The sequence below is a fragment of the Mus caroli genome, chromosome 3, assembly GCF_900094665.2.
Source record: "Mus caroli chromosome 3, CAROLI_EIJ_v1.1, whole genome shotgun sequence".
Taxonomy (NCBI): Eukaryota; Metazoa; Chordata; class Mammalia; order Rodentia; family Muridae; genus Mus; species Mus caroli.
Window position 1 is genome coordinate 100606481 of NC_034572.1, and position 23141 is coordinate 100629621.

Below are 23141 nucleotides of genomic sequence, written 5' to 3' on the forward strand. Positions count from 1 at the left end.
TTAGCACTGTTCCAAACTTAGCCAGTATTTTTTTGCACCTCCAGCAACACTTTACGTGTTGCTCACCTTACCCTGATATGATCCTTTTCTTTTTCTTCCCATGGAGCTCCACACCAAGCAGTGTACCTCCAGCATTTTCCTGCCATTCCCAGGTCCCTGTCTCAGGGTGCCAAAATGTTGGGAGCCAGCCAGAGGCTCACATAGACCTGGGTTACTTCTGGGAGGCAAACTGGGGCTGAAAAGACAGAAACTAGGCGGTCCTGAGAAAATAATGTAGCCAAGTCAAGGTTCCTGATCCAAGGCTCCAATGTTTATTAGAAGTCTGCCCTTATAAAGGGGGGAAACCCATCCCCTGCCATGCCAAGTTTCTTGATGTTGTGATGCCAAGATGTTAGCATTTTAGCAGTAAGTCACCAAATTCACAGGCTGCAGTTAACTTAGGAAAATCTCAGAGGACCAGTTCAGCCTCTCAGCAGGCAGTGTCACATCAAGGAAACCAGGCAAGTCTGAAGAGCTACACCAAAGGTGGCCTTGCCTCAGTGGCACAAGTTCTGAACCACCCTGCTTTAGGATGGGGGAGGTTACATGTGAGGTCCCATTTGTCAATTCTTGTTCTTACAGTGCAAGCCATTGCTGTTCTGTTTAGGAATTTTTCCATGTCAATATCGTCGAGGATTTTCCCTATTTTCTCCTCGATTGATGTCAGTGTTTCTGGTCTTATATGGAGGTCTTTGATCCACTGAGACTTGATCTTTGTACAAGGAGATAAGAATGGATCAATTCCCATTCTTCTACATGATAACCTCCAGTTGTGCCAGCACCATTTGTTGAAAATGCTGTGATTTTCCCATTGGAAGCTTTTAGCTCCTTTGGCAAAGATCAAGTGACCATAGGTGTGTGGATTCATTTCTGGGTCTTCAATTCTAATCCATTGATCTACCTGTCTGTCACTGTACTAATACCATGAAGTTTTTATCACAATTGCTCTGTAGTACATCTTAATGTCAGGCATGGTTATTCTACCAGAGGTTCTTTTATTGTTCAGAATAGTTTTTGCAACCCTAGGTTTTTTATTTTTCCAGATGAATTTGCAAATTGCCCTTTCTATCTCAGTGAAGAATTGAGTTGGAATTTTGATGGGAATTGCATTAAATCTATAGATTGCTTTCAGCAGGATAGCCATTTTTACTATATTAATCCTGCCGACCCATGAGCATGGGAGATCTTTCCATCTTCTGAGATCTTCTGCAATTTCTTTGTTCAGAGACTTGAAGTTCTTGTCATACAGATCTTTCACTTCCTTAATTAGAGTCACACCAAGGTATTTTATATTATTTTGACTATTGTGAAGGGTGTTGTTTCCTTAATTTCTTTCTCAGTCCGTTTATCCTTTGTGTAGAGAAAGGCCATTGATTTATTTGAGTTAATTTTTTATCCAGCTACTGCACTGAAGGTGTTTATCAGGATTAGGAGTTCTCTGGTGAAATTTTTGGTGTCACTTCTATATACTCTCATATCATCTGCAAATAGTGATATTTTGACTTCTTCCTTTCCAATTTGTATCCCCTTGATGTCCTTTTATTGTCGAATTACTCTGGCTAGTACTTCAAGTACTATATTGAATAGGTAGGGAGAAACTGGGCAACCTTGTCTAGACCCTGATTTTAGTGGGATTGCTTCGAGTTTCTCTCCATTTAGTTTGATGTTGGCTACTGGTTTGCTGTAGATTGCTTTTATTATGTTTAGGTATTGGCCTTGAATTCCTGATCTTTCCAAAACTTTTATCATGAATGGGTGTTGGATTTTGTCAAATGCTTTCTCAGCATCTAAGGAGATGATCATGTGGCTTTTGTCTTTGAGTTTGTTTATATAGTGGATTACGTTGATGGATTTCTGAATATTGAACCATCCCTGCATCCCTGGGATGAAGTCTACTTGGTCATGATGGATGAGCACTTTGAGGTGTTCTTGGCTTCGGATGCTACGATTTTATTAAGTATTTTTGCATCAATATTCATAAGGAAAATTGGTCTGAAGTACTCTTTCTTTGTTGAATCTTTGTGTGGTTTAGGTATTAGAGTAATTATGGCTTCATAAAATGAATTGGGTGGACTGCCTTCTGCTTCTAGTTTGTGGAATAGTTTGTGTAGAAATGGAATTAGATCTTCTTTGAAGTTCTGATAGAACTCAGCACTAAACCCATCTAGTCCTGTGCTTTTTTTGGTTGGGAGACAATTGATGACTGCTTCTTTTTCTTTGGGGGAAATGGGACTGTTTAGATCATTAATCTGATCCTGATTTAAATTTGGTACCTGGTATCTGTCTAGTAAGTTGTGCATTTCATCCAAGTTTTCTAGTTTTATTGAATATAGCCTTTTATAGTAGGATCTGATGATGTTTTGGATTTCCTCAAGTTCTGTTTTTATGTCTCCTTTTTCATTTTTGATTTTTTTTTTAATTAGGATACTGTCCTTGTGCCCTCTAGTTAGTCTGGCAAAGGGTTTATATATCTTGTTGATTTTCTCAAAGAACCAGCTCCTGTTTTGGTTGATTCTTTGAATAGTTCTTGTTTCCACTTGGTTGATTTCTGCCCTGCTTTTGATAATTTCCTGCCGTCTATTCCTCTTGGATGAATTTGCTTCCTTTAGTTCTAGAGCTTTTAGCTATGCTGTCAGTCTGCTAGTGTATGCTCTCTCTACTTTCTTTTTGGATCCATTCTTATCTCCTTGTACTAAGGTCAANTCTAAGTGGATCATGGAACTCCACATTAAACCAGAGACACTGAAACTTATAGAGGAGAAAGTGGGGAAAAGCCTCGAAGATATGGGCACAGGAGAAAAATTCCTGAAAAGAACAGCACTGACTTGTGCTGTAAGATTGAGAATTGACAAAATGTACCTCATAAAATTGCAAAGCTTCTGTAAGGCAATAGACACTATCAATAAGACAAAAAGGCCACCAGTAGACTGGGAAAGGATCTTTACCAATCTTAAATCAGATAGGTGTCTAATATCCAATATATATAAAGAACTCAAGAAGATGGACTCCAGATAATCAAATAACCCCATTTTAAAAAATGGGGCACAGAGCTAAACAAAGAATTCTCAACTGAGGGATATAGAATGGCTGAGAAGCATCTGAAAAAATGTTCAACAACCTTAATCATCAGGGAAATGCAAATCAAAACAACCCTGAGATTCCACCTCACATCTTTGTGAGTACATATCATGTGAGTTCTTTTGAGATTAGGTTAACTCACTCAGGATGATACCCTCCACATCCATCCATTTGCCCAAGAATTTCATAAATTCATTGTTTTTAATAGCTGAGTAGTACTCCATTGTGTAAATGTACCACATTTTCTGTATCCATTCCTCTGTTGAAGGATATCTGGATTCTTTCCAGCTTCTGGCTATTATAAATAAGGCTGCTATTAACATAGTGGATCATGTGTCCTTATTACCAGTTGGAACATCTTCTGGATATTTGCCCAGGAGTGGTATTGCTGGATCTTCCAGTAGTACTATGTCCAATTTTCTAAGGAACTGCCAGACTGATTTCCAGAGTGGTTGTATTATCCCAGGACTCCATTTTTAATTGTGATATTGGGTTTTATTTGGAGTCTAACTTCTTGAGTTCTTTGTATATTTTGGATACTCCCCTCTATCCAATGTAGGGTCAAGTTTTAACTGCTTCAAAGTTCTAGCCCAAGCCCTAGACTGGGCTTGCCAAGTCTGTCCCTGGATAAATGCTCAGAATTAACCGTCCATTCAGGAGTAAGATAGATCTGTATGTCCCAAAGAGAGGGAGGGTGAAGTAATGTGGTATGGATAAGATCAAATGAATTGTATATATCTGTGTAATTAACAAAGAAAAATAAAATATTTTAAAAGAATAAATAATGCAAGGTATTTTTTGCTGAATTACAAAATAACCAAAATTACTCATGTTCTGACTGCTTATTTTATTAGTAGAAGTAAGATGGTCCTAGAAAGGGTCAAGAGACACCATGCAGAGCCCCAGAAGAAATGTAGCAGATTATGTCCCTGTCTAGCTCTGCAAAGTTGGCTGCTCTTGAAGACAGATTCTTCCTGGCAGTTCTGGAATGGGATTCCCTTCAGGCCGTGCCAGATGCTACTTCTGTTATTTGCTACTGTGTTGCAACACAGGTTCCAATGCCCCAGAGCTGCTGTTCCTGCTACCAGTCACATTGGCTGAAAGAGCAGTTACATTGCAACCTAAAACATACAGCAGAAACAGCAGATCAATGATTTTATATGAGGAAACTGGCTGCTCTAAAACAAGAGAACTGGGCAGTGGGAAGTGGTCTGGTGTGTTGGTACAATGAACTCAAGGGTTGATCAGTTAAGATAAAAAATAACAAGCAGTTATTGTATTAAGCCTGCCTAAGTCACAATTTAAAAAGTTGACCTCCCTTTGTTGGGTAATTTTATGTCAACTGGACAAAAGCTAAAGTCATCTGAGATGAGGGAACCTCAGTTAAGAAAATTCTTCTATAAGACCATAATGTAGAGAAGCCTTAGGGCATTTTCTTAACTATTGATTGATGGAGGGGGGAGACCAAACCCATTGTGGATCATGCCATCTCAGGAACCGTAGGCCTGGGTTTATAAGAAAGCTGGTTGAGGAAACAATGGGGAACAAGGCAATAAGTAGCACCCCTCTATGGCCTCTGAATTGACTCCTGCCTCCAGATCCCTGTTCTTCAGGAGTTCCTGCTCTAGCTTCCTTGATCAACAGTGAAGTGGAAGTCTAAGCCAAATAAATCCTTTCCTTTCCAAGTTGCTTTAGTCATGGTGTTTCATCATAGCAATACTACCCTAAGACATTTCCCATATAAGTCAGTTAAGAAATAGCCACTGACACCCAGTGTATATAAAACCTTTCTGGAGGATATTGTATAAGTGTGTATACATTTTAAAAAACAAATTTTAAAAAATAGTCTGAAATAAATAGTAATCCCCATGAATAATAGGTTAGATTTATGAGAGTACTAGTAAGGGATACCCATTAAACCTTACTAGGGTGCCTATCTCATGTAGAAACAAATAAGAAAACAAAAAACTAAGGAGTCCTGATTTCCTATGGAATATAAAATTGCTGGAATGGTGGTTAGCAGTTAGAGAAATAGTAAGAATCTCACTGGAACAGTATCTGGCATTTTAAGGCTTTCTTTGAGCTGATAAAGGAAGCTTATACACCTTCTGCATACTCTTACTATCACTTACTTGCACTGTGCACTTTGAGGGTTTTCTTCAGGGTGGAAGTCAGGGGAAATGTGCCCTGACCACAGAAAGAACCAGTGTAGTCATCCATACCAATGGCCCAAATCATGGCACCTCCAAAGTTGTTCCGCTTAAGCCACTGAGCCTGGGTAAGAAAAAAATAACAGTGAGAGTCACTTTGTTTCCTGGGACTCAGAATCAGGGTCCAGCAATCCAAGGAACTAACCTTACCTTGATATGAAAGCTCTTGATATTGTCATAGCCAACCCACTCATTGCCATGGAAGGCGTAGGGCACTTGCTGAGCAGCATTCCAGACCTGAATGGCTCCATTTTTCAGGAATGTGCAAATCTTTAAAAAGTTAAGAATTTCAAATCCTTTAAATATTAATTCCATGTAAGAAAAAATGTGCATATTTATTTGATTTCCTTCTTTTTATTGTCTCTATGAGGCTTACCTCAAATCTGTAATTGATTAGATTTCTAGGAAACTAATCTTACAAATTAATGTTTTGGATTGTTTTATTTTGTGTACTAGAGATTCCCCCACAAGGCCTTGCCAATGATAAATAAGGACTTTACCAATGAGTTACATCTCCAGTCCTTTTTTTTGTTTGAGAGAAGATCTCTATCTATATAGACTCACTTCAAAATGGTGATACTATTGCCTCTGTGTCTTGAATAGAGTAAATGTGTGAGGCACTGTGCCTGCCAAATGCATTCATAATATATCACTACATACTATGAGCCCATTTTTATTTCTGTGATACTGGGGACTGAAGACAGGTCTGTATATGTTCTGGCAAGAAATGAAGAACTGAGATATATCTCCATGCTTTTAAATGTTCAGAAACATCCAAAAATTTTAGTGTTTGTTTTCGGAATCCATGGTATTCTGAGACTTTTGTGTGTGTATATATATATATATATTTGTTACATATATATGTGTGTGTGTGTGTATATATATACATACATATATATATGTGTATATATATATACACATATATATATGTATGTATATATGTAACTCTGTGGTCTTGAAATTGAAAAAACAATGTGGTATTAAATGCTTATCACTTTTGGTTACCTGGAAGCTATGATACAAAAAATTTAAGTCCTTGAAATAGCATTCTACTCAGTGTTCAGAAAAAGACAGAATGAACACTCAGAGTGAGCACATTTTTCTACTTAGGCACATAAAATTTATAGAGCATGTACATCCAACTACTAACCTCATGATAGGCCCAGAATCCAGTTTTCTTTGTGTAGGGTCCTGGATGGCCACCACGATTGCTAGGGGCACCAACTTCTGTTTTAGTGGAGTCACTCAGGATGAAGGTGTGTCCATATGCTGGGAATCCAACAATGAGTTTCTCAGGTGATGCCCCTTTGCTCTTCCAGTTGTCCATAATGTATTTCTGCAGTAGCAAAAAGTAGCTATAATGTTCAACCCACTGACCTTCTATGATTAGTTATGTTTGCTATTTATTCAAACCATTCAAATTTCCATATTAACCTAAAAACTGGTGATTTCTTATAAAACATTTCAATAAATTTGAATTTAAAGTCAATGAGACATGATTGATAAACAAAGAGATTTGATTGTGTTGATTTTCTGCCTAAACCTATATATGATTTATCGCATCACTTATCTGTGCAGTATCTTACTATATTGTGAAAGGCCTTTACTCCAGTTTCAGTTGGAGATTTATAGAGAGGACTGTTTTCTCCAGTGTAGCCATCCCAAGATCCATGGAGATCATAAGTCATGACTTGAATATAGTCCAAGGACCTATGTTAGGGGAAATTACTTAAAAGCATTTCTTTTATATTTTATTTTTATTATTAATTATTTTATTTATTTATACCCCAAATGTTGCCACCTTCCAATCCCCTCTTGAAGAGTTCTTACTGCCACCCCCCTCTTCATCACTGAGAGGGTGCACCCCCTGAGCATCCCCAGCCCTGGGGCATCAAGTCTCTACAAAGTTAGGCACATCCTCCCCCACTGAGACCAGACAAAGAAATCTGCTAATACATATGTGTTGAGGACTTCAGAACAGCTTGTGTTTGCTCTTTGGTTGGTGGCCTAATCTCTGTGAGATTCTAGGGATCCAGATTAGGTGATACTGTTGGTCTTCCTATACAGTTGCTATCCCCTTCAGTTCCTTCAATTCTTCTCCTAACTCTTCCATAGGAGTCCCTGACCTCAGTTTGATGTTTGACTGTGAATATCTGGATCTTTCTCAGTCAGTTGCTGGTAGACACTCTCAGAATAAAATCATTTTTATGGTTCTTATCCACAGCTACTCCAGCAAAAGATGGCATTTCTGAACAAAAACTTAAATCAGTAGGACATCCCAGAAATAAATTAAAAAAGAAAAACCTGCTTACAATATAGTAGTACAGAGCCAGGTACATCACTCACTGTGACAGTTGGGGGATCCCATACCCAAATTGGATTGTGGAGATAACACCAGCAACTGCAGCAGTGACCATCAGCCTGGGCTTTTTGTTCTTGCTCACCTCTTTTTCAAAAGCTTTACGTATTTCCTATAGAGTAATAAGGTATAACACAGTATGTTTGCAATTATTTTAGCTCCTTAAATAAAATACATGATAAAGTACTTTTACATATTTTATTGTACATTAGTATGTCAACATTTCAATAAAGCCATTGGGGTAAATGATGTTAATAAACTTGACGCATGCCTATTATTCATAGGTAATAGAGATTTTTTTCCCAAAGTTACACAAAAAGTTAGCAGACATTCAAAACCACTGTAAATGTCTTAGATGTCCATCAATGCATCCCTGGATCACCATGCTCTAGAACTACATTTGCTTTAATGCCCAGGATCCAGCTTTCAGTTGTATAGAAATTTGCTTTCATCTGCTCAATAGATGAACTTTTTATGACTTTAAAAGTTATATTAACCAGAGATGGTAGATAACCATAAGGAAACAATGTTTCTGAACACATAAATACAGATACATATATTAATTCATAGAAATTGTGACAATATTCATACAACATATATAAGTATAAGCCAGACAAAATTCTGGCATGGAGAGCTATTTAGACAGAGTGTAAACACTAAGAGATTGATCATGCTCCAATTGAAGGCCACTTCCAAGAACACGTGGGCAGCAAACATTGGACTAGATAGATTTTTTAAAAATAGAACACAAATTTATTTTTGTAGTAAGAGAATTTTAAAGGAGTTGGCAAGGAGCAAATATGATCAAAACACATTTTATGAACTTTTCAAAGTAGTAAAAATGTTCTCATAGATTCATCTGTTTCATACATGAAATCACTATTTATCCTTAGTTGCATAGTACCAGACTATTTTCATCACTGAGAGAAAGCATTTTATGTACTGTAGTGAATTGAATGAGAAAATCCCCCATAGCCTTGGTAATTTGAACATGTCCCTAGTCAGTGATGTATTTGAAGAAGTTAACATAGTACAACCTTACTAGAGGAAGAAAGTCACAGATGGGGAGGACTTTGAGATTTAAAAAATGTCTACCTCTATTTTGCACTTGCAGTTCCATGTTATGGTTCAAACTGTGAGCTCTCAAAATATTGTTCCAGCTACCATTCTTACTGCTTACTTTTATGCTGTCTAACTCTCTAGATCTTCAAGCAAAATAAACACTTCTATAAGTTGTGTTGGTCATGGTATTTTATTCTAGCAATAGAAAAAAATAATACTTTGGGAATCACTTTTTCATATTCCATGAACATTTGTTTAAATATACTGTATCATTTTATGCTTTGCATTCCTTTATCATGTTATTCATCAAAAATATTATGCATTCATTGGATTTTAACATTTTTATTTATTCTTTTAAAATATGCATACAATGTATTTTAAACATATTAATTCCCTCCCTCAACTTCTCCCTAATTCTCCTGTACCTTCCTACTAATCGAAGATCATGAACTCTTTTACTCTAAGAAAAATAAATTTTACAGGTCAGTTTTTATGGACTATCTACTCTTGAACATGGAGCTTACCTTGTAATATGGTTGATATAGCCAGTAACACATAATTTAAAACAATATATTGTCTCTCTTCTATTTGCAATTCATTACATGTAGTCATTTGTCCAAGGATGGGATTTTATGCCAACTTCACCTTTTTTGCTGAAATTTTGTCTGGTTTGAGCTTGTTCTGCTCTTGTGCATGCTATCACAATCTCTATGACACATGTATTCATATGTGTGTTACCTTGTGTCTAAAAAACTGTTTTTTTTCAAAATTATCTGCCACTCCTGAGTTATAAAATAAAAATTGTCCTCTCCATTTGTGGCTTTCTGTGTTATTTACTCTTCTACTGAAAACAGAAGCTTCTCTGACGAGGGGTAAATTATTCACCAACCTATAGGCATAGCAATATGTCATTAGGAATCACTTTGTTGCTATGTTCATTTAGTGGAATAATTTTAGTCTGTTTTCTCCTAGGAACCATGGCCTATTTACTCAGGTTCTTATCTCATTGTCAGGTGTGGGTTCTTTCTAATGAAACAGATTCTAAATGCAGTCCAAAAGTGTCCAATTACTCCTTTAACATTGCATTACTGGGAATAACTTGAATATAGGTCATTAGTGTAGCTTGCATGATTCATAGCTAGGTGACATTAATGATTAGTTTTTTCCTCTGATAGTTTGTATAGCACCTTCAAGCACTATGAATACTACCCAACAGAAAAAAATGTTCCATGTGAGTACTATCTATATTTCTCTATGTTGTATGACTCAAGTATGTGGTATATTCACTAAAAGTGTTTTGCCATCAAGTTGTAAAGGGTAATGAATAGAATTAGCAATGGTCTACAATATCTGGGAGCTCTATAGGACTCCATTGGCCAACAACTCAAAAAGATATTTCTCATTTCTGTTATTGGAGGGTTGTATTTGGTAGCATACAGTCTTAGGTGGAATACTATATTTTCCACCTCCCTTATATTGTTACTCCACTATATGTATCTCTCTCTCTCTCTCTCTCTCTCTCTCTCTCTCTCTCTCTGTGTGTAATACTTGTGGTATCAACATTAACTAATGAAAAATGTGAAGTTGAAATGAATTACAGGTCTTAAAAGTCATGTGGTCAGGTGTGAAAGATGTGGCTCAGCAGTTAAGATCACTGGCTTGTCCAGGGTTTCAATTCCCAGGATACATATGGTGGTTCAAAATTGTCTATAACTGTACTCAATGTGATCTGAGGCCCTTTCCTGGTGTGTAGGCATACATTTAGGCAAAAGACCCATATATGTAATACCAATATAAATAAATCTTGTGTTTTGTAAACTACATGTGGTTAAAATAACTAGCATTTACCTTATCGAATGAAGTAATGATATTTAAGGATTTTTTTGCAATGATAATAATTTATAAATCTAAATTTATCTTTAGTTTTGTCATATAATAATTCCCCTTAGAAAGACAAAAATTCAAATATTTTAGGAATAAAAAAAGGTATTTATTCCTGCTTTCTTTACCTGCATCAGGATAGTAAAGAGATGTTTGTCCCTAGGAGGGCTTCCATAACAGCCAGGATACTGCCAAGCCAAATTAAGCCCATCAAATCCATACTTTCGCAGGAACTTTATGATTGAAGTAATGAAAGAGTGGCGGTTCTCAGGAGTGGACACCATGGTGATAAAACTAAAGGAACCCAAAGAAATCATAATAATGCTTTCGGAATGTAAACACACTGAGATAAAGTTGTTTTATTCATTAATATCTGCCTCTGAGCCTTTCATCAGGACCTATCCCCCAGATTAAGTCTCTGTGATTCTCAGGGTATCCAAGTACAATCTCTGCTTTTGGTCTACTTTCTATTTATTTTATTGCTGCTGACTCTAATGTTCTATGTATTGAATGCAGCTGTCTTTGTTTTGAATTCAACTAACATATCAGTGTGTTTAGTCTTCAACTAGATCCCAAATTCATGTACTCTCAAAGAAGTCTTACTGATTATACATATACATTTTCTTTCCTTTCTTTTGGAAACAATGAACAAAAGTATACCAGTTGTTCATCTGGTTTTGTGTTCTGAGTTCCTTGAAGAGGGATATCTGTTATGAAATGGGTAACTAAATATTAGGGGATGAATTGCCAGAATATTAATCCAAACATTTAAACATATGAAATATACTCTAGTCATCCCAGTGTCTTTTAGTTAGTATTGAAGGTCCATTGTAGACATTTATTTAGTTAACATGTTCACTTAGTAGACACTCTTAATACTCTATTTAAAACTGTGTAGGAAAATGAGACAGAAATCATGCTACTCTAGATTGTCTTCAATAGAATGTGAATGAATAATCTCTCTGGAGAGGACTTACGAGCCATCTCCGAAGTTCCAGCAACCAATAGACAGGAGTGTTTTCAGCTTGTTATTTCTTTAAAGCAAAAGAAAAGAGAAATTTCAAATTCCATGGGTCCTTCTATTTGAAATGGATCTGTTTGTGGTATTATGCCTGTTCTTATGATTTAATCTTGTCTTCATATTATACAGTAAACTTTTGAACAATTTTTCCATTAATAAAATTTTATTACAATCTTTGTGTTGCCATAATCTTATACAACATCAAAGTAACTTGGGCAAACTAAAGTACAAATTTTTAGAAGCTATATTTTTTACTTTCAAAATTATAATAGAATTATAATATTCCTCCCTCTAAACCCTCCCATATGTATCTTCCCACAGTCTGCTTCAAATGTATGACCTCTTTGTCCACTAATTGTTATTATTGACACATATGCATAAAACTATTTAGGAATATATATATCCTACATGAGCCCTGTATCTACATCTCTACCACCCCTTACTCTCCTCATTCCAACTCTTCCCAATGCTCCTCCTCCAAATTTCATACAAAGAATGTACTGGGCAATATTTCTAGTACCTACAACTCAGAAGGACAATCAACTCATATCCCTGCTCAATGAAATAAAATCTTATTTGAAATATTGTGGTTTTAGTCTCTATGATAATTAGTACAATTTCAATGCATTAGAAATACTCAGACTCTTGGAAATAGTGCTTTTAATCTATCAATTTCCAAAGTGCATCTTTCATGAAAAGAAAACACTAAAGATTTGAGTGCATCATCTCTTTTTCTACTTGATTCTGGTTCTGTTGTTCTGGCATAGGGACTCACATACTAACAGGTAATCTTTGACTCAAGAAATCAAAAAGTTCATATTCCCAGTATAAATAACAGCTTAATTTCTAACCATATTTATGATAGTACAATTGATCATGGTAGTAGTTGCCTTATTTTTTGTCTTATGTGTGAATAAACGGAACAGATATGCAAATTCCACCATACCAGGGATTGTTTATTTTTCACAAAAGATATTTTTATTAAAATGTAGAAAATTCTTCTGATTATCAATTGAACTATTTGGTTTCTAATTTATAGAATGTTCAATCTCCTCCTTCTTTGTGCAATTTACTGAGATAATGGAGTTTTTGAGTGATTAAATACACAAAGAATGGAAGAAAATAGCTAATTTTTAAAATATTAAGCACATATCATAGGTGACATGTTGTTACATATATACTTATCTGCAGGTAGAATTATGATTTTGGAACAGTGTTTCTCACTAAATGTAGAAAGAAACTAAAGTAAGTTAAAGATAAAAATGTAAGGTGTGAAATAATAACACTACCTGAAAGAAACATGGATAAAGCTCCAAAAATGTGGCCTGAACAGTGATTTTTCATAAAGATGCCCCACCACATAGGCAGCAGAGGATGATAAATGGGATTATGTCATACTACAGATTCTTACAACAAAGCTGACACAATCAACAGAATAAGAAGATACAGTAGTGTATGGGAGAAAATATTTTAAAACTGTATACCTCGTGAAAGGTTAATAACAAATATATATCATGAATCAAAAGTTCTAAATGATCAAAAAACATCCTGAGTGAAAAATAGGCTAAAACTTTGACTACACATTTCTTTACAACAGGACAAAACACTGATAATGGTATGAACAAAAGTACTTTAAGATAGTACAAACCAGAGATAATTTTCTTAAAACCATATAGAAATGTCTTCACCTGGTATGATTACTGTGATAAAAATATGAAACACAACTACATTGTCAAGGAAATCTATTTTTAAAAGTCAATTAGAAACTATTTATACAGATGTGCTTTAATGCAACCAACATATAAATTAATATAAATAGTCCTTGAAAAGTAACAAATATAATTGTCATTTAATTCCTTTCCAAAGGATATGAATTCAAAGTGTTGAAGGCATGGCACCGACAGTGTACAATTCACAATATGCAAGCTATGAAATCTCCTACCCTTAGGTGAATTAGTAGACAAAAAAGATGATTATGGATAAGCATTAAAATTCAACAATAGAATGAAATGTGTCATTTATAACAGCATGTATTAATATTGAGTGCATGTTACTAAGAAAAGTAGGAGAGATCCAGAAAAACACAGTGCAGGAATGGACTCTTGAGTATTTGAACTCAAGTCTAAACCAGACTTGTTATCATTACCCAGTCATGGGAAAGAAGGTTAGGAAAACATGTAAAAATTATAAAATTTCACTGATATAAGAAGCATAATTTCAAGATACCACACTTATGCAACATGGTGCTTATAGTTTATAATAATAAACAACATTTTAGAAATTCCAAAGAGTAGGTTGTATTAGTGAAAATAGAGCTGTTCAAGGATAGGCAAGATATCTCAGTTGTTAAATACACTTGCCATCAAGGCTAATCACCTCATTTCATTTCCCAGTAACCACATGGTGAAAGGACAAAGCTAATTCCTGAAACTTGTTCTCTGACTTCAATATATGTCATGTGGCATGCATATGACCATTTATATACATCTACAGACACTATAAATATATGTAACAACTTTTATAGAGGTGATCAAGACAATGCATATCTTACTTTACTGAACAACAATTTCAAAATACATAAATACTTCAAAACTTCTATCTTTGTCATAAATATATGTCATTTGGTTGAAATAAAAGGGATCAACTGGGCATCTTCATTAAATCTATCAATCCTATAGTATTAAGAAGCATTGATATGTGGTAACTATTGACTCCACAGACACCAGATTACATATCTTCTTTCTCTTACCTCTTTTTTAAGTCATTAAAATCTTTGTACTCATCCAATTCTTTCCTTTTGGTCATGGTGATGTTGTTTTCCCAAATCCCAGCAAAAGAATAGATTAGGTGAGTGCACAGACAAGGGTCAATGTCATCAAGCTTTATACCTCCCACATCTGGCTGATGCTGAGGCCAGTTGTTGAAGTAACACATCAGCTGGTAGGCAGAGCCTGTGAGAGGTGAGGGTTAAGGATGACAGCATTTTGTTGGTGCTAATGACCTGTGCTCATAGTTTGACCCTGCTTCCTTCCTTTCCTGTGATTCAGATGACTGATCTCTGTTTAGAAGTGATTAGTGTAAACACTCTCAAAGATGAGCCCATCTTGAGAATAGTACCTGACTTAAAGTGCCTTATGTTCAGTTTTGGAAAATACAATGGGGGAGTTCGGTTTACCTAGAAGAAAAAACAGGGATCCAGCTGTCATCTGGAGCTAGGTAGTCATTAGTTTATAGCTCTCCAGTGGTCATGCTATACCGGATAGCAGTGAGAACAGATCTAAATAGTCAACTCTCTAAAAAGTGAACCATTCTCCTTTCCAAGTATAAATTATTTCCTGGTAATTTTTTCCAAAAATAAACATTATAATATAATTTAATAATAGTGTATATTAAGCAGAATAGTGGATTATAAGTAATTTATGGAGATCTGAGGTTTGCTGATAATAAAACAGGTAGTCAATGACTTACCCATTTGAGCATTCAGTAGGAGATTGAGACCTGGAAAGAGAACATTCATTTACCTGCTGTACTCTAGGAACTAATTCAAAAGTCTTGTGGCCATCTTACTTATTATAGATAGTTACATCCCTAGTAATGATCTTAAAATTTTTCTTTTACTACTCAGAACTACCAATAACCCTGTTTTTTACTTTCCATGTAATGTTTATTGTTGAATATAAAAGTTATAGAAGACAAACTGACCACATGTTCAAATTGCCTCTTCTCCCACAGATTGGATGAGTTTAGCCTTATAACATGCAAAGCATCATTTAAAGCAGAGAATTGGGTTTCTCCTAGAGCATTGGGATGTTCATTAAGAAGAATGTGGCAAAGCATTTTGTAACGATGCCAGAAGAACAATGAAGTAAAACTCAAGATGATTTCACACAACTTAAACATAGTATGTTTTCTTTTGACAAGGTCTTACTTTAGCCATGGCCTGCCCATGGCCTGGAGTTCCTTCTGCCTCAACATCTTGAGTCCTAGAATTAAAAGTAAAAAATGTAGCAGAAAGATTCTAAGAGCCAGGAGAACAGGGAGGTTGCTGTGAGATTTTCTCACCTAAAAATGTCAAATAAGATACACCAACTAAGTATCATCAACATCGCTTCCTGAACAAGGACAGTAATATAAATGCTAACACAAAAGGGGAAAGTTGCACCTGGTCTCACCTCTATACAATGAATTACAGTTAACTGTGATGCTAAGACTGGGAGAAATTGTCCTCACAAGGAAAGTTCCCAAATTCTATAGCAAGTGTTCTTCCCAGCCATCATATACATACAAGTGTCATAAGAAAGAAAGAAAGAAAGAAAGAAAGAAAGAAAGAAAGAAAGAAAGAAAGAAAGAAAGAAAGAAAGAAAGAAAGAAAGAAAGAAAGAAAGAGGCTCTATATCTGATTACACACTCACCCATGATGAAAACTAACTTGGATATGTTTGCCTTCAGTACTGATCCGGCAGGGTCTTCATTGGCTTTATAGAACATTTCTGTACCTAGTAATCACAAGGGTTTTCTCATAGAAATTACTTATTGCAATGTATATATGACTGATTTGTAAATCAACAGCTCTTTATTACAGACTCTGCTTTTAATGCTTTTCCTCCTAGCAGGAGGTGAAGTCCACAGTTACACAAAGTACTCACTTGCTTAATACCCTTTTCCCCATATTCTAAGGCCATAAAAATCCGTTAAGATAAGGTAATCAGGTTTTATTTTACAGAATTTTCATACCTGGCATCAAAGCAAGTTTCTATTGGCAGGTAAATAGCAAAATCCTTTGGAAAGTATAAGCTCTGTTTGAATTTTGTTTGTTCCTGGAATTATTCACATGTTATTTATAGTCAATGCCTACATCTTTCCCTCTCTCCACTCATGGGCTACTTTCTTAACATTCTATCCACGTTTGTTATATGAAATGGCCAAGCTCTTGGGTATTTAGGATTTCAAAGAATGGTAGTTACACTTACTTAGGAAGTAGATACAGAGGGCCAAGGGTTGCAGGAAAGAACTCAGACTGTAGTCTGAGATGTCAAATTGAGATACTAGCACTTTGATATAAATTTGAAGATGAGAGAAGTATGGATTAGAAATAAAAGTTAAAGTATCCTTAGAATAATGAATATGTTTAAGACTATATAGGGACATATATAAGACTATATAGGAACATTCTGGCCAAGCCAGAATGAAAACAAAAGAATGGTCTAAACTAAACCAGGAACTCTCTCATGCTTAATTGATAGAAAGAAGAGGGATCAATGTAAGTAAATCGGGAACATTCGTGAAATAGAAGAGGACAAATAAAGTGAAAGCTTTAAGCAATGAATTTTTCCTTAAGAATCAGTAATCAACAAGACAGTAGCTCATACTTATAATCTTAGCAATGTCAGGCTGAGGCAGGAGGATCGTTATGAGTTTGAGGTGGACTAATAGTGAGTGTCAGAATAACTTGGACTCCAATAACACCTTGTATCCAAAAGAAGGAAGGAAGGAAGGAAGGAAGGAAGGAAGGAAGGAAGGAAGGAAGGAAGGAAGGAAGGAAGGAAGGGAAAGAGCAAAAGAGGAAGAAAGAAGACAAAAGAAACTGATGTGCTCATAATGCCAAATGTTGCTGACTATATACTATTTTTACGTCAGTATATGGGCCTTGAGTCTAGAAACAATTCATAATTATTCCTAAATACTTCACATGGAGAAGAACAGCATACGAATGATAAATAAAAAATTGAAAATCAATAGTTGTGATCACTCAGAGAACATCATCTTACCCCCTGTTGCTTCTTTGCCTTCAAACAAGATGTCTGTCCTAAGAAAAACTGAAAGATGGAAACTTCTATAGTTATCATATCAACAGGATTGATGTGGTTTCATCTGTGTAATATCATCCATAGATATTTATAGGCAGAAGAACTTCTAAAATCAGGTAATTGAGTGAAAGTTTAGGCATAAATTTCTCTCATCTTCCATGATCAGCTCCACTATATTTCATTCCTTTGTCTTTTATTATGTGAGTCCTCACCAAATGGTACTTGTTTGCTTAACCAAGATGAAGGTTATCATTAGTTTCATCATTTTAGAGCCAATGACTAAGACCTCTTCTACAAAGTTTCAAACCTTACAGGCATGCTCATGGGCTACTGTACTTACCAGCTATTTACCTTACTTATAAGATATACTACTTCTTATCTCCTACCAAAATCTGCTCCCAATTAATAATCTCGCCTGATCCTCAGAGACTAGTCTACTTGAAAAACTAACTGCTAAATAACCTAGCCTCCTGGCTAGGAATCTATCCAGTCCTCCCCATCACCATCACTGCTGATAAATTCCTGGTTCTTAGTTTTTATACTAATTTTTCCAAGATAAAATCAATTCCTGAACCTCAAGGACAATACACCCTCACACTCAAACCAGAAAGATGTTTATTCCTTGGTCTATTCACAGTGGAGTCACATTCTGAGTCACCTTTCAGCTGACTCTGCCTACTCCTGTGACATCTGCTAGAGTTCAAACTTTAGTTCAAAGATAATTGGATGAGAGATTTCCCTTTCTGCTGTCCACCTTTCAGTCTGTACTCTGTACTGTGGAGAAAGTCCTTCAGATAAAATGCTCAAAACATTTTCTAGTGACCAACACCAAAAGTTGAAATTGATATATTTGAAGTTATCAATGGCATACTATACAAGGGGCTGTCATGAACTCTGTCCCATCTGAAACTGAAATTTTCATGTTGATTCTGAGTCTAGCCACTTTTAAATGATAGGTGCAAATTCTGATAATCTATATTTTTCTTAATTCACTTCACCTATTCAGTTAAAACCAAAAGGTGTTTTTATCTCCAATCACTTAGACATCAGTACCACTCTGGTGAATGACAGCTTTCTATGTGTATTACTTTTTGTACCAGCATGCATGGCTATTCCAGTCCCTCTAATGACTTAGCCATGTTCACTGGTGTTACTTTGTACACAAATAAAAGGATGGCCCATTTTCAATTGTTTATCAATCAATGAAACTTTTGAAAGCATAAAAAATTCATGATCATTGACAAATATGTTCATTGACAGCATCACATTTCAAGATATAATAGTCTTAGATGTCCATACAGTAGAAAGTGGTAGCTTTGCCTCTTTTTAGGAAAGGAATGATGCTTCTATGTAAATCAGTGTTGTGTTGTAAAAAGACATGTCAATGAATAAATGATCCATGCCTCTAGCATTAGACAACAGTCATTAGAGTGAAAGAAATGGTTTCAAAGTTCCTCATAAATCTCCTGGATCATACCTGTCATCATGTGTATTATGTAATGATAATTTCGACTCTTATTGTCTCTTCTATAGTCCATATATTAATTCAGCTCCTCCATGGCAACATCTGCCATATCTGTTGAACTCAAGTTTATCATTTTGTTGTCTGAATACAGATACAGCCCCTAATTCAGGGATTGTCAATTAACTATCAGGCACAGTAAAAGGAGAGAGGAAGTCATGACTTTGGCCCACCACCATGCTCCAGTTCAATAATGAATAGACAGAAGTGAAATCAGGGTCGAAAATCCCTCATGTTCCATCTCCTTCTCAGCCACATTCCTTTAAATTACCTCGTTTTTATTTACAAGCAAGAAGTGTGGAATATTAGTTCTCAGATATTGCCACAATAGAGGAAAGTAGCTATGCTCTTTTCTGGTTTTCTTCCATGCCAGAAGCAACCTAAGCTACAGCTTTTTATACTGTCTAGGACTTTTACACAGAAGTCACTTGAATTATGACCTTGTCTCTAGCCAGAGACCTCTCACTTAAAAAGACTATAGAAGTAAGGAATTCCCTTTGTTCTGTGAGCTTCTATGGGACCTCATATCACAGATTCCCACATTATGGACCCCCAGCATTAATGAAGGATATTCCATCTTGGGGAAAAGTCATAAAAATTCGAAGTCATAGTTGGGTGTTGTGGTTCACATCTTAAATCCCAACACTCAGGAGGCAGAGACAGGTGGATGTCTGAGTTCAAGACCAACCTGTTCTACAAAATGAGTTCCAGAATATCCAGGGTTACACACAGAGAAACCCTGTCTTTAATAAAGCAAAGTAAAATAATTTAAATGATATTAATAATTTGTACTTACATGGAGAGAGTTCTGAGCACAACAGGTGTGATTCCAAGGTATTCTATCCTGCCAAATATAACACAGTCGAAGTATAATTTTCTTGGCTCAAAGTTACAAAGAGTAATAGATTAACACAAAGTAAGAGGAAGAATGAACTATGAATTCAGAGGCCTGTCTTAGATCCCAGCAGTGAACATTAAAAAAAGCTGTTAAAACCTCACAAAGTTGAAATTGGCACAAACCTACACAGGTATTGTCGTTAATCTCTTCTTTGTTGTAACCAAATATCTGAAAAGGAGCAATTCAAGGAAGAAGTTTTTACTTTGGCTCATGACTTTGGGAGGAATAAGATCCATTAAGGTAGGGAAGAAATGGTGCCAGGAGCATGAGGCAGCATATCACCTTGAATTCTGTCAGAAAGCAGAATGGACATAAAGTAGGTTATAAAATGTATGTTACAAAATGTAAAGCTTGATCCAGTGACTAATACCTTTCACTGAGGCTCTACCAAATAAAGTTTCCACAGTCCACAAAAGAACACTGAAGACCAAATATTTAAATACACCAGTTTTTAGAGAACACTTTCACATTCAAATCACATTGTGGGACTTTTCACTATAAGATCATGTTCATCTTAGCAGATAGCAAATTTTCAAGATTTGTAAACTTTTCCCCTAGGTATTGATTTTGCTTTGGCCTAATATTTTCTTGTTATAGTCCAAAGTTTTCCTTTCAGAATGGGAAGGTTTACCCTGTCCCATTAAATGGTTTTGATTTTAACAGGGCTCACAGTTAAGAGATTTCATTGAATCTCTGAGGGATTTTTGGACTTTGACCTGTGTTTTATAATGATGGAGACTTTTGAAGTTAAATGTACTTTGCATTATAAGATGACCATAAGGGAATTTCAAGTGAAAAGATATAGAATGCACCAGTATAATACGTTTTATGAGAATTTTGGAAGACAAAGAGATAAACTGTGATTGGAGAGGGAAGGGCAGGATATAAAAGGGAAAACAGGAAGGGATAAATAACACCAAAGACTTTTCACATATAATTTTTAATATGTGCATAAAGAACTTTCTCTCCTTAGGAACTTCTGCCTAAACATTCTGTACACACTCTTTCTGCACACATTCTGTACACAACTTTAGAATGGTATTAAATTATGATTATAAGATAATTTTATTTCTGTGTCATCAAATGTCCCCTATAATACTCTCTAAAATTATGTTGTTTCATAATGTTGTCTGGCATCTAGGCAATGTTGCCATAGATTTCCTGTTAACAAAAATAGCTAAATGCTGGAAACATCTCAGATAGCCCTCAACCAAAGAATGAATACAGATAATGTGGTTCATTTACACAATGCAATACTATTCAGCTATTAAAAATGGGGACATTATGAGTTTTTCAGGCAAATGGATGGAACTAGAAAATATCATCCTGAGTAAGGTAACATAGACCAAAACAGACATACATGGCATGTACTAACTGATAAGTGGATATTAGCTGAAAAGTTCAGAATACCCATGACACAACTCTCAGGCAGTAGGAAGCAAAACAAGAAGGAAAGCCCAAGTGTGGATATCACAAACCCACTTAGAAGGGAAAACAAAATAAATATGGGAGGCAGAGTGAGGAGGAGCCTGGGTGGGAGAGTGGAGGGGGGAGGGAAGGCAGGATCAGGTATTGGGGGAGACAGGAGAGAAGCCCAGAGGGCAGCAGAAGGAATCTGAAATGTGCAGCAATATGAGGTGAGGGTTGGGGGAACCTCTAGAAAGTCCCAGGGACCTGGAATGTGATAGGCTACCAGGACTCAATGGGGGATGACATTAGCAAAAATGTCGAACAGTGGAGAGATAGAACCTGAAGAGACCACGTCTAGTAGATAGATATGGCCCCCAGTTGTAGCAGGATGCCACCTACCCATCTTCAAAAATTTTGACCTATAATTGTTCCTGTCTAAGCCAAATACAGGGACAAAAATGGAGCCAAGCCTGTAAGAAATACCACCCATTGACTGGCCCAACTTGGGACCCATCTCATGTGCACACAACAAATCCTGACACTATTACAGAGGCCATATTGTGCATGAAGACAAGAGCCTGCCATTGCTGATCTCTGGGAGGCTGTACCAATAACTGACTTCTAGAAATGCAGACACTTACAGCCAACCATTGGATTGAGATCAGGGACTGATATGGAAGAGTTAGAGGAAGGAGTGAAGGAGTTGAAGGGGATTGAAACCCCATAGGAAGAACAACAGTGTCAACTAACCTGGACCTCTCAGAGATCCCAGAGACCAAGCCAGAAACCAAGGAGCATACATAGGCTGGTTCAGGCCCTGGGCACGTGTGTAGCAAAGGATTGACTTGTATGGTCTCAGTTGGAGAGAATGCACTTAATCCTGTAGAAACTTGATGCCCCAGGGAAGAAGGATACTGGAAGAGATGGAGGGGGGAGGTGGGGAGCACCCTCTCAGAGGCTGGGGAGGAAGAATATGGGATGAAGAATTCAGCGAAGGGGAACCAGGAAGGGGGCAAGTTTTGGAATATGATAAAAAAAATAATTTAATAAAAATGTAAAGATAATGGTGATATAAAAGTTTCTCTTTTCCTAGAAATAATTGCTACTCAACCATTTCTAGAACTCTGTGTGTAAAACCAATTCTTATCTGCTATTTTCAGAATCATCCAATACCATATTTCTATCTGAAGTACCATCCTTCATATTTCTACTTTAGTGAAAATCACCCATTTTCTGTTCTCATACACTCTACTTCCTTCTGTTCAAACTGTTATACTGCTCTTCCATTTTTACTTTCTACCAGAAACTTTACAATTCTTGAAAGACTGTATCAGATCTTCTCTTTATTTTGGCACAATATGCTATTCTTTTTCATTCCTTTAGGTATTCTAGAACACATGATCTGTACTGCTTACAGTGCTGCATTGTGGTTACAATCAGAACTCAATCTGTGGATGAACAAATGTCAACATGAGATGTTGTCACCTTATCAGAGATATTGCCATTTTAGGCTGGTTTTTCAACTTATTACATTTATAATATAAAGAATTGTATTCATTCTATAATAATTAGATAATCAGTGTTTGGTTCCTGTTCACAGGACCTGACAAGACACAGCAGAAATTCTTTCATGAAATGATACAGTCATTGGCAGTTATCATATAGAAGAATGCAAATTGATCCATTCTTATCTTCTTTTTTTCTTTTTTTTAAATATTTTTATTACATATTTTCCTCAATTACATTTCCAATGCTATCCCAAATGTCCCCCATACCTCCCCCACTTCCCTACCCACCCATTCCCATTCTTTTGGCCCTGGTATTCCCCTATATTGGGGCATATAAAGTTTGCAA

At 36.1% G+C, this 23141-nt stretch overlaps 1 protein-coding gene across 1 annotated transcript; it reads right to left on the minus strand.

Annotated features, from left to right (window-relative positions):
* Positions 1 to 3949: 3949 nt before the first annotated feature.
* On the minus strand, positions 3950 to 16289 carry LOC110291528 (acidic mammalian chitinase-like). The gene is made up of 11 exons (XM_021158726.1): positions 16063 to 16289; positions 15119 to 15148; positions 14400 to 14601; positions 11607 to 11663; positions 10758 to 10923; positions 7674 to 7798; positions 6914 to 7037; positions 6478 to 6663; positions 5478 to 5597; positions 5250 to 5391; positions 3950 to 4238 (listed from the first exon to the last, which is right to left on the minus strand). The coding sequence occupies exons 1-11, from the start codon at positions 16136 to 16138 to the stop codon at positions 4144 to 4146; spliced, it is 1323 nt and encodes a 440-aa protein (XP_021014385.1). The 5' UTR covers positions 16139 to 16289; the 3' UTR covers positions 3950 to 4143.
* Positions 16290 to 23141: the final 6852 nt, after the last annotated feature.